General features: G+C 33.7%; 1 protein-coding gene across 1 annotated transcript in view; it reads right to left on the reverse strand.

The window, feature by feature from the left end:
• The window catches only part of ETNK1 (ethanolamine kinase 1), a 67,327-nt gene that overhangs the window by 18,280 nt on the left and 36,559 nt on the right, over nt 1-12,488 (reverse strand). Inside the window, exons 3-4 of the mRNA XM_065887530.1 lie at nt 11,564-11,704; nt 7,020-7,162 (exon numbers count right to left, since the gene is read on the reverse strand). Coding sequence (XP_065743602.1) covers nt 7,020-7,162; nt 11,564-11,704 — 284 coding nt within the window. The remainder of the gene's footprint in view (nt 1-7,019; nt 7,163-11,563; nt 11,705-12,488) is intronic.

A 12,488-nucleotide genomic window follows, 5' to 3' on the forward strand; every position in this document is an offset into this window, starting at 1 on the left:
ATGACAGTTTAAAAAGATTAAGATGAATAAGAGACTAAACACAATTTGGGAAATACCTAACCACCCAGCCTTCAAGAAATCAGGATTCCAGAGGATTTACCAAGTTGTATTACTGAGCCAACCAAATAGTTTTAATAAACAATGTTTTAAATTGCAGCTGTTGATTGCTTTAGCTCTTTTAAACACAAATTCTTGTAGAGCTCATATTAACTGTTACATGCCAATAAAAATACACAGCCCAGTCCTGAAGCTTACTTTTGCCACATAAACAAAAGCTTCAATTTCAATTTTCAAAATTATATTTAGAATTTGGCAAACATAAATAAAATGGCAGGTAAAACATGCCTGCTTATAAATACAATTTAAATAAAGCATAGATCATTTTAACAAAAGTTAAAATCTGTTTCAGTATGAAAATTTTAGCAATGACTTTTTGTAGTAGCATTAATTCATTAAAACTAGCCTTTATTTTTAAATGCTATGTTGAGTTTATAAATAATGAAATTTTAAAAATAAGAAAATGAAGCTAACAAGATACAGATGAGGCTGTTACCAGGCTCCGTGCATGTGAACAAGTGATGCGATAAACCTCCAGTCAGTGCGTTTAAGAAGCACGGGTGCGCCGCCACATGGCAGCAACAATGGCATACCTAATCTGTAGCAGATGAAGAAAATTTGGCAAACTCACATTTTACAAGACACAAAGCTTAAAAGGAAAAAAAAATTTTTTTAATCTGCATTAACTATTCTTTTCAAACAACTGCAAACAAAGTGGAACTCAACCTTAAATTTAATCTTTTGCAACAAAGTAAAATTAAAGAGGCCTGCTTCCCTTATTTCGGGTGCCAGAAAAATCAAATTACTGGAATGCTTTCCTACCAAAAAAATGCACTGAACTTTTCTCTTCTACAAATTTAACTTCTGAATTCTAAGTTTTCCAAGTATTTAGAGGAACATCCACATCACTATAATAATTAATAGCTCATATGGCATGACTATCTTGTTAATTCTTTAAGATATGAATTTTTAATTGGGGATTCAAGGGTGGAAAGAAAATGAGAATACTCCCGAAAATTTTACACAGAATTTTATATAGGCAGATTCTGAGGGGATTCTCAATTTTCCAGATTCTCAAGGGATCTTTGACCTCTAGAAAGTAAAGCATTGCTTTAAGAGCTAAGACTATATTTTATCTGTATATAATTAGCACACAGTGGGTAAAGCATAAGATTACTGAATAAAACTATAATCTGAATGTTCAAATGCTACATTTTTCTTTTTTCGTTTCTTACATATCTTCGCAGTAATGAAATCCACACTCTGAGTTAAACTGTTCAAATTTCAGTACAGTTTAAATAATATTTAAAGTACTTTAAAACCAAAAAAATTAGCTTATTAACTAAGGCTATATAATTCACATGATACATTCATTTGGACTCCTTTTATTTATTGTTGTTACAGAGAAAAGGATAAAGATGAAAAGCAAAATAACCAATATGAGAACCTGAAAATGTTTCCAACTCACTCTACTACTTGCTCTACAGTGTTATGTAAGGCAGAAAGAGAACGGAGAGAAAAAGTAACCATGATTACACTAATGTTGGCAAAATGCTCTCTAATACACAGAAAAGGGAAGTATTCTGTTCTGGGAAACTTTCGCTTCATCCCTTACTCTAGCGTCCAATAACTTTACCCTGGACGTGTACATGTTCACCACACAGTACTCATCATTCTGAATGTAAACTTCTGTATTGTGATCTAACTCGTCCACTACATGGCACATGGCTTCCTGGAGAGGCAGTAGGTCCCTTCCACTTTTCCTTATGCAATCCACAGAGCAAATCCTAGTACACAGGAAGTATTCAAATGCTAGTGAAATAAATGGAGGTTTTGCAGAAAATGCTCAGACACAATGATAACACATATTTAAATGGAAGCGGGGGATAAGCATGAAATATTGAGGAACAAAATATGGCATTTCTGCCATTCTTATTCCAGTATATGACTGAACATATACAGTGGGAATGAATGTATGAGTAAAGAAAAATCACTGAACTAGTAACTATTTTAGGTAGCTCTTCCTTGATAGTTCAGGTTTTTACAGTCCATTTAAAGTTTTTTATTACCTGATTTAGGGTTATTTTATTTTATACTAAATAGTGATCCAGACTACAAGTTAAAACAAGGTTAAGATTATCGTTCATAAAAATTCCAACCTGGAAAATATAGGTTAGCAAATAAGAAAATAAATTTAAATTTTAAAATAAAACAAAAAACTCTTGTTTAAATATCAATAAAATAACAACCATATCAATGCCTTTTCATGAATAATAATAAAGTGGATAAGATTTAGAGTCAATCAAGTGACTAAGAATGGTGACTCACCCATTTTCTATTTATATTGTTTTATTTAAAACTCTAAAGAAAAACCTGGCTTACTCTGTAATTCCCAGAAAAGCTTCCTTTTTCTTCCACTCATTTTGTATTTCCTTAAATAGCTGTGAATCAGCTTCTTGCATTTGCTGACAGAGAAAATAATCAATGGCAGCCATTTTAAGTTACAATTAGGTCTTCAAGTGAGCTTTTTATGAAGCTTTTATGAATGGGGGAAAAGGAGAAACAAAACAGCCACCAATAAACATTCTGACAGAGCATCAAGACATGAGACAACAAACTCAAAAGCTTTAGCAATTACTTCTAACATGTCAGCAGTTAAAGGATTAGTTGAAATTAAAATATTAGATTTGAAGTCAGTCAATAAGCAATACTGAAATTTGTTCTACTTAGTATAAATTCTTTTTAATTAATTGCTGATTAATTTAAAAGATGACTGATGTAAGTCTTATCTTACAATTCTGGAGCGAAAACCACTGCTTTTGGTTTTACTATTATATAACAAATTCTATCATCATATTATTAAGTATACTTTTCTTACCTTTTTAAGATGTCATTTCACTGAAGCCAAGGAATGGGCTGCTGTCTTACCAACCACCTAATTCCTGGCACTGACTAACTTTTCAAAAATCTTGACAGCTACCATCAACTTCAGAAAGGAAGCTTACTCTTCTCCCATATTCCTGAGTCCTGTCAACTGACATGATGAAAACAAGTAGAAGCAGTATTTCTTCTGTGACGCCTACCAGTTCTGTAACTTCGCAGGTGAAAATGCCTATAAACTGCAGGGTGCTCACAGTCTTTGTGTGTGTGTATATATGAGTACGTATATATACATATACATATATACATTTTTAAACTTTAATCACTCAAGTTATAGTTAAGATAGGGTCTGTAAATTGCACTTAAAGATAATCTGAATTGTCACCGCATACCAATGAGCCATAAATCCTTCTGGCTTATACTGATAGTAACCATTTTCACTTTTTCAGAATCAGATACATTTTGTATAATGCATCTCCTATAAACATAATACAGGGGTTGGCAAACAATGTGGTCTCAAGTCAAATCCACCACAGTGCCTGTTTCTGTAAACAAAGTTTCATTGGAACACAGCCACACATATTTGTTCATGAATTATATGAACAGTATATGGCTGTGTTTGTGCCACAACACAGATCTGAATAGTGGAAACAGAGACTATAACATGGGACGAAAAGTCTAAAGTATGTACTACACAGCCCCTTACAGAAAACGTTTGCCAACTCCTATCACGGTATAATAGCTGCAACTGAGAGCTGCTAAGCACCTAGTCTGGTGCTATTTACATTACATGCATCATCTAAAATCTTGCCAGGAACCATCTGAAGTAGATATCATCTCCTAAGTTTCAAATAAAGCAAATAAAAGCTCTAGACTATCAACAGTATAAGCACTTCCTAGAAATCTGCTAAACATGCAGAGTCCTAAGCCCATCAGTAGAAATTCTTGTTCAGATGGTCTTGGATGGAGCCCAGAAACCTACATGTTTCCCAAGTACCCTAGGTGATTCTGGTGCAGATAGTAAAGGATCAAATATAAACACTTAATGAAGAGATAAAATGAATTGTCTAATACCACCTACTTCCATATGTGATTAAGCAGGGATTTGAACACGAGTGTGCTTGGTTCCAAAATCTATATTCTTTTTGACTTCTTTTAAGTTACTTAAGAGTTAAGAGTTTGATTACTCTTTTAAGAGTAATATATCTGCTTGTAAGAGTTACTTAGAGATTTTTAATCTAGTTACAACATATAAAAAAATCTAACACTACGTTTGAAAAGTACATGCAGAGACTTCAAGATGATCCAATATAAATTCATGAAGTTTAACTAAAATTTGTACTTCCAAGAAATTAAGGGTCTGAAACACACTACAGAGAGATACTGAGATTGATGATGCAAAGGCTAGTCCCGTGGCTTTCATCTTGTTATTTTTATATATATCATAGGTGGATACAAAATGGTGAAGTCCTGACCTCAAATCACATGAATGATTTAACAAGTGATAACAAATCAAACACATTTGTGAACATAATATATAGCTTAATCATTTATTCTTTGTAGAAACCATTTTAATTTGAAAAGACTTGACACTTGGCTTTTAGATGCTATAATAAATTAACAAGTTCAGGTAAAGAACTTTGCAGTGCACATTTCTAATTTTCATGATCCTCCTTGATATTGCAATTGTAAGTACTAATGATATGCTACAGCTCAAATATATATAGTTTCTGCTTATTAAACTTACTAAATTTATATAATTTACTTTTTATAAAGTATGAGGCATGTTACTTCTCCTTATAACTAAAGACAAATATGTCATAGTCACATTACTTCAAAACCATTAGCTCCTAATTTGAAACAGAGTAAGATAATAATAAAAAGAACAAGCTTCTTGCCATTGTCATGAGTTTCAGATTTTACCTGAACAATATTCCAACCATGTTTTCTTAATGCTTATGTATCAACTAATCACATAGGAATTGATTTTAATGGATGCCACAAAGTCCAAAGTAGCCTTCCTAACGGACAGTATAAAGCCATTGGTAAGAAAAAAATAACAGAATATCTCCACAACTAACACACAAACATAACCACAAAGACAAGAAGAAACAAATGGTACATAACAGACTTCTGTGAAGAAGGGCAAACTCTAAAACCTGTATCAACATATTCACACTTGTTGAACTGCGAGTTTTATTCTTCTGTGTAGGGAAGAAAAATTAGACACAAAAGTATGATTTAGGTAACTCGTGGTAAAGTAAACAATGACAACCTTGAACTCTTAAAGCCAGACTGAAGCATAAATATTTTATTTGAAAATATGAGAACTTTTCATATCACTAATCAGTAGTTTAGACAGGCAACTGGTTAAATAAAAAAGTAAAAATTAATTTTTTTACCTAAGACATAGTAATCTGATTTTTTTGGTCCCTTATGTTTTAGATTATAAACAAGTTTGTTCAGTGAAATGAATATTCAAAAGAAACTTATAAAATTAAAATATGAAAAGTTAAAATTATATTCCAAAGGAAATAACAGATTCTCTTAATTAACTTGCAGTTAAAAATAAAGCTGAGTGTCCACTTCAAATGTAAGATGAAGACCCTCACTTGAAATTCCGTTATATAAAATAATGTGTTTATTAGATCTTGCACTGAACTTAAAAGCTAATATACATCGCTTTAATGCATAACTAATACTCTAGTCTCACAAATGGCATTGAGATTTGGTTACTAGTATATAATGTAGTACATATATACTATGACAATTATATATAATAAATGGATAATAATAAATTAAAGGACACTGTCAAGTACTTAATGCTTTGGGGTACACCTGAAGTTTTCAAAAAACGATTCCACACAGACTTCAAGACATTCAACATAAAGATGTTAGCTCAGAAAATTTTTTAAAAATAGAATCTCTAATCCAAATTAAAATATCAAATATAAAAGGTACTTAAGTGTGTTTTTGAAAATATGTGCTTCAGTCTACCACCCTTGACAGTGTTCTTTGGTTCGTTTTCTTCAAACTAAAGTCAGTTACAAATATTAAAAGCTTTTGCATTAGCATAGTCTCAGCTTACAATCTGATAAGAATGGTCATAAATAGTAATTTAACATAATATGACCACTTAATCAGAATTCTTTGGCTTCAATATCTTCACAACACCACACTTTTAATTCAAAATAATCTTCCAACTATGATACCTATGTTCAAAACTGGTTTCCTACAAAATGCAATAGCTTCAAAGTTTCAAACAGACTTTTTGAATTAATACTAATCTTTCAACCAAAATTATGTTTTAAAAATGCCAATGTAGTATTGAAGGGCACCTACCGCTTTAGCAACCAAACCTCAAACCACTTTATCCAATAATATAATACAACCAAGTGTTTCTTAACGATAAAAACACAGAGAATTTGAATACAGCAAGATAGGAACAATCCCAAAAAACATTTCACCAAAAAGTTCACTGACCATCTCAAAAAATGTTAAAACAATTTACTAAATTATCTTGATTATTACTTTAGTAGATAAAATTTCAGCAACTACAAATAAAATTTCCTCCATCTGTGGCTCCCTCCTTAGCATCAAAATATCTAACAAATCAGTATAATAAACAGGTAATAGGAAACCTAGAGACATATTTGCTTCTAATACTGCTGTCCCCCCCGACACTCAAAAAATATCTATATTTATAAAATAGTACAATGTCAGCTGGTTTTTCAATTACTCCCATTACAAGCAGGTGCATTTTCAAACCATGAACTACCAAATATTTACAATTAAATTCATAAACCAAGTCATTTTATCAGTTTTCATTTAAAACTCTAACAGAAACCAAAAACTGTTTCTAATAAAGCAATTCTAAGAAACATATTTTATACAACTATAAAGAGAATATGTACTCCTAATTTAGCACAGTTACCGTGACTTTGTAACCAAAAGAAAATGATGAAGACTGCACACATGTTTTTAACCCTTGCGTTTGAATTAAATTTACTGACACAAAGATCAAAGGATTGTTAAGAACATGAAGAAAAAAACCTTACTCACTGCTAAAGTCAAACACCTACCTTGTTTCTCATTGTAGATTATATTCTTACACAACAGGTCATTATGGCAAAGCACAACAGGTGAGCCCAGGTTAGAAAGAATCTTCTTCATCCAAGTCATTTCTTCCTGAAGAATCTCAGAGCTTGGGATATCACTTAGGAACCTTTCAGTTTAAAAAAAAAAAAAAAGAGTTATATCTTGTTTATATTAATGGCAACATTTTTTAAAGTTTCATTAAGGAATAAAATCTTTTCTTTTTGTCATATAGAACTGATTTTTTTCCTTCTAGTTTTATTAAGATATAATTGACACACACAGCACTGTGTAAGTTTAAGGTGTACAGCATAATCTGACTTACATACATCACGGAATGATTACTATAATAAGGTTAATGAGCAGCCATCATCTCACAAAGATACAAAATAAAAGAAAAAGAAAAAAATTATAGTTTTCTTGTAATGAGAACTCATGATTTACTCTCTTAACAACTTCCATATATAATGCACAGCAGTGTTAATTTATGATGTTTTATATTACATCCCTAGCACTTATTTATTTTGTAACTATAAGTTTGAACCTTTTGCCTACTTTCATCCAATTCCCCCTTCCCCATACCCCACCTCTGGTAACCACAGATCTGATCTCTTTTTCTCTGAGTTTTTCAAATATAAATGACCTGCAGCACTATGTTACTTCCTGGTGCATGACACAGTAATTCCATATTTCTATACATACCAAAGAAAATCTATTTTTAATAAGTCCTTTCCATTTAAATGCACAGACTTCTGAATTAAAGCAAGCCAATTATTCTAAAGATTAGAATACAGAAAAACCATTAAAAAGAACTTAAACATGAATAAAAAGAAACAGATCAACAGTTAAAATGCAGGGCAGAAAAGTAAAAAATATATCAGTACAAAATGGGGTGAGGGAATAATATATATATCTAACAGCTAACAATTACTACCACTATTCTAAATGTCTTATGTTTATGTCCATTTTATAGATGGGGGAAACCAAGACACAAAGAGTTAAATAAAAAGTTTAAGTATATTACGTAAAGTTACAAAGATAGTCCATTAAAGAACTAAAACATCTATTTCAAGCTTGGAAGGGTGAATGTAGTATAAATCAGCTAAAGTCACATTTGATAGTTAGTCAATAGATATTATCTACTATTGATAAATCAACTCATTATTATATGATAATCATACAATTGTTAATCATATAAAATTATGATACTATCATATGGTAACCACATCACAGAATACTCATCTTTACAGAGAACTGCCTCAGTAGTCAGACTGGGAAGGGTGAGTGTTGGTATGGCAAGAAGGATTAGTGATCATGGCTTTTTATCCTACACTCTTTTCTGTACTATTTATTGTGCTGTATTTGTAATAATTTGATAAAAATACAATGGAACAAAAATAAGGTGCTACTACTAATTCTTCAATAGCACCATCAGGCTTACAAAATAAGTTCTCTTCATTCTTTCTCTATATCGTCTCTCAAATTACCCCTTACATTTTCCATTTTATAGCACAAAAAAGATTCTGTATCACTGAGTTTACTTTAATGAATTTGCCTATTCATTGTTCTCCCCACTCCTGCATTCTCTTCTACACATACCTTCCAACAGAGATCCTTATATGCGCTTTTTAAAATGGTGAAATTATTCAAGAATTTATTTTAAAAGTACTGAGTCGAATGGAAATAATAGGATTCAAAGGATTATTAACATAATTACAATCATGTACAGACAAAAAGGAATGGAAGAAAATATGAAACATTTTTAATATTTTAACTGTTTTTAATGTTTTAGTTGTATATTTTCTGTTGGGGGGAGGTTCTTTCATTATTTACCACACTGCATCTCCAGCTTTACCCAAGTATCACTAACCTCAAGCATTTGAAGTAACCTTCTCTGACTAATAATAATTTTAAAAATAGCAGCTAACATTTATTTAGCACTTATATGGCCAAGCACGGTTCTAAGAAATTTATATATACCAACTCAATTAATCCTCACAGAACCCCTAAAAGGTAAATATATTACCTTTGTTATTTATGTTTTACAGAAGAATAAATAAGTAATTTGTCCAAGGTTACACAGCAGAACTGAGATTTGATCCCAGGCAGTCTGGCTCCAGTCTTGTACTCTTAATCCATACAGTACCATACTGCCTCTCAACTCTGCACCACTGCCATCTACTTATTCTAAAGTGGTTTTTCCCAAAATCTTTCAATAAAATAGCTATTTCAAAAGAGAATTTTTTTTGTTTTTATGTTATCACTTTCTGAATATCCAATACACCCGACACACTTCCAGGTGTCTGCCTATCCCAGTTAAAGGGGTGTAATATCCCTATCCATTCAAAGTTTGACAAACTACATGTAAATAAAGCACACACAGAGTGAGTCAAACTAATCTTTGAAATAATCAAGCTCAAAACAATACAGCTATTTTTCGCTAATGAATTATAAAAAATTAAAAGAAACAAGAAAAAAAAATCCACAGGTCCTGCTTACTTCTGTTGTTCTTAAAGCAAAGACTTCCTGAATACAAAAGCTGAAATCTTCATGTACACTTTAGGTATAAAGACAAAATAAAATTTCCAATTTTTGCACTAGTATTAATCACACTATGGAAAAACACGTCTGGTGTGGTTTCTGAGGCATGTGCCGCCGAGTATTTCAGAAGGTCCCAGCAGGACTGTGCTCTGCATGTCTGTCAAGAGTGGCTGCGATGGAGGAGGAGGAGGACTCAGCTCACCGGCTCCCACTGGCGCCATCAAAACGACAACTACTTACAGAGCTGCTTACTCTTGACGAGAAAGACCAGAGACTGGCACAAAAGATTTTTTAAAGGTATAAAGAAGAAGCCACAAGAAGACAAGTAGAAGGGCAGAGATGCAGCACAGTCAAGACCTGTACCCCTGGGTGGGCTACCCACAAACGGGAGGATAATTACAATTGCAGAGGTTCTCCACAGGAGAGAGGACAAGCCCCACAGCAGGATCCCTAGCCTGGGGACTCCTGCACTGGGAAGACATTTGGCTTTTTAAGGGCACACTTTCAGGAGAACCAGAGGGCTGTGGGAAACAGAGACTCCACGCTTAAAGGGCATATACAAAATCTCACACACTCTGGCATCCAGGGCAGAAGCAGTAATTTGAAAGGAGCCTGAGTCAGACCCACCCGTTGATCTTCAAGAGCCTCCTGGAGAGGCAGGAGGCAAATGGAGCCTACCCTGGGCTAAGAGACACTGGCAGCAGCCATTTCGGGGAGCTCACTCTACCAGGAGGACACTCGCCCTGGTAAGTGCCATTCTGGAATCCTCCCTCTAGCTTACTGGCACCAGGACCCAGGCCCGCCCTAGCAGGCCAAGTTTTAGGACCCCTCGGGTCCCTCAGGCAGCATCCAGGGATCTTGCCCCACCCACCAGCAAGCTGACACCAATTTCCAGGACATGCTGGACACCAAAGCCAGCTGTGCCAGGAACCAGCTCTGCCCACTGGGGGTCTAATACCAACTCTGGGGAACCCCAGGGCCCTGCAGCCAGAAACACTGGGACCTGGCTCCACCCAGCAGCAGACCAGCACTAGGCCCAGGACCCTCTGGGATCTGGGCCCTTTCCACCAGCAGGCCGACACTACATCCGGGACCTCTGGTCCCACAACCTGCTCCCCCAGACCCAGTTCTGCCCACCAGAAGGCCAGCACTAGCCCCCTTAACCCTGCTGCATATTGTATATGAAAGTTGTTAAGAGAGTAAATCCTAAGGGTTCTCATCACAAGGAAAAATAATTTTTTCTATGTCTTTGTTTATTTATGATGGATGTTCACTAAACTTACTGTAGTAAGCACTTCTAATGCATGTAAGTCAAATCATTATGCTGTACACAAACTTACACAGTGCTGTATGTCAATTATATCTCAATAAAACTGGAATAAAAGAAACATGTTTATATTATTTGGATTCTAAATACTGATTTACACATTTTTCTATATAGGAAATGAAATACCTTAGTCACTCTGAACCTGAAGTCCTACAAAAGCTGAGACTCCAGTAAATTAATTTTCAACATCATGAGACTTAAATAGTCACAGTAAACTAAAACCCAAACTTTTTCATACTCCAATATTACTACACTGTCCCAGTATAGATCTCTAGGCCCCTTCAGAACAGCCTTCCTTTGGACAGAAGGAATTTTTTTAAAAAGGTCTCTATTGTCAACTCACACTACGAAAAATGTACCCATTCATAGTATTCTTTATATTACGTTTACTGCCAAATAAACATTCCATATTTGTTTCTTGGCTCACCACTTCCCCACTTTTATAGGGGTTATTTTTCTTTTTTTTTTTGAGTCAGCTGTAGGAAGGGAAGGAAATTTCTGTAGTGCCTTTTGAGAGTCATATGAATTAATGCTTATTTTACTTAAATGCAAAGAGATAAACCAATCCAGATTTTATACACAAAAACCTTACAGTTATCTTTGAAACCCTATATATGAGCAAAGCAATGTAAAACATAATTTAAAATATAAAAGTAATTTTACCTTTTATTAATATCTTCATCTGCAAATCCTGTGGGAATGAGAGAGAAATATTTTCCCATCTTTAGCCATAGGTTAGATTTGGGAATCCAGCCATTGTGTGCATGAATAGCATGGATTTTAGCAAGCTGACGTGCTATAAGCCTGTTTAAAAACAAAACAGCATAAAAAAGAAAGTGTTAAGAACCATACAGTTCATATCTACTCATAGGTAAACTAAAATAACTAGGGTGCCTTTATCTTATAACATGATTTATTTTTACCATATACAAGATTCAAAATAATATGGCAAGTCAACTCTCACAAGGAGAGGCAAACAAGTGTTTAAAGCATAAGTAGGAAGAAACACCTAAAATTAATACAGTAATTAAATATTGTGTCCAAAAGGGACTGAGTGTCTGGATATAGGCAGCCTATTTTGAATATACAATGTTTGTGACCAGCAGAACAATACACGACTATAAATGATTTCAAGGCACGTATTAGATATTAATCACTGATGCATTTAAATTACACTGAGTCATTTTAATTTTGAGCTTTTGAAGTCACTGAAGTTAAAGGGCAAAAGGGGCTAAAGTAAAAAGGTAAATGCGCAGATAAATAGGTTCTATGAATTAATTTCTGTGTGTTGTTAACAACAAATACTCTGAATAAATGTTAGGATTTTATGATGTCAGAATCAATACTGATATAACAACAAAATAGTTTGAAGCTGTGTAGTATATTTGTGTCCACACCATTTTTGTATCTGCAGAACCTAGTACAGCAAATGCTAATGGAGGAATAAGCATACCAAATAGAAATAAAAACTAAATTACCATATAGTCCATAGAATAGTAGGTAGAAACGTGACTTAACAATAATCTACAAATAAAAGAACTTAAAACTGGCAAATTTTCAAGATGCTAACAATCTAATGTAACGTTCC

This window comes from Phocoena phocoena, chromosome 11 (genome assembly GCF_963924675.1).
Source record: "Phocoena phocoena chromosome 11, mPhoPho1.1, whole genome shotgun sequence".
NCBI classification, from domain to species: Eukaryota; Metazoa; Chordata; class Mammalia; order Artiodactyla; family Phocoenidae; genus Phocoena; species Phocoena phocoena.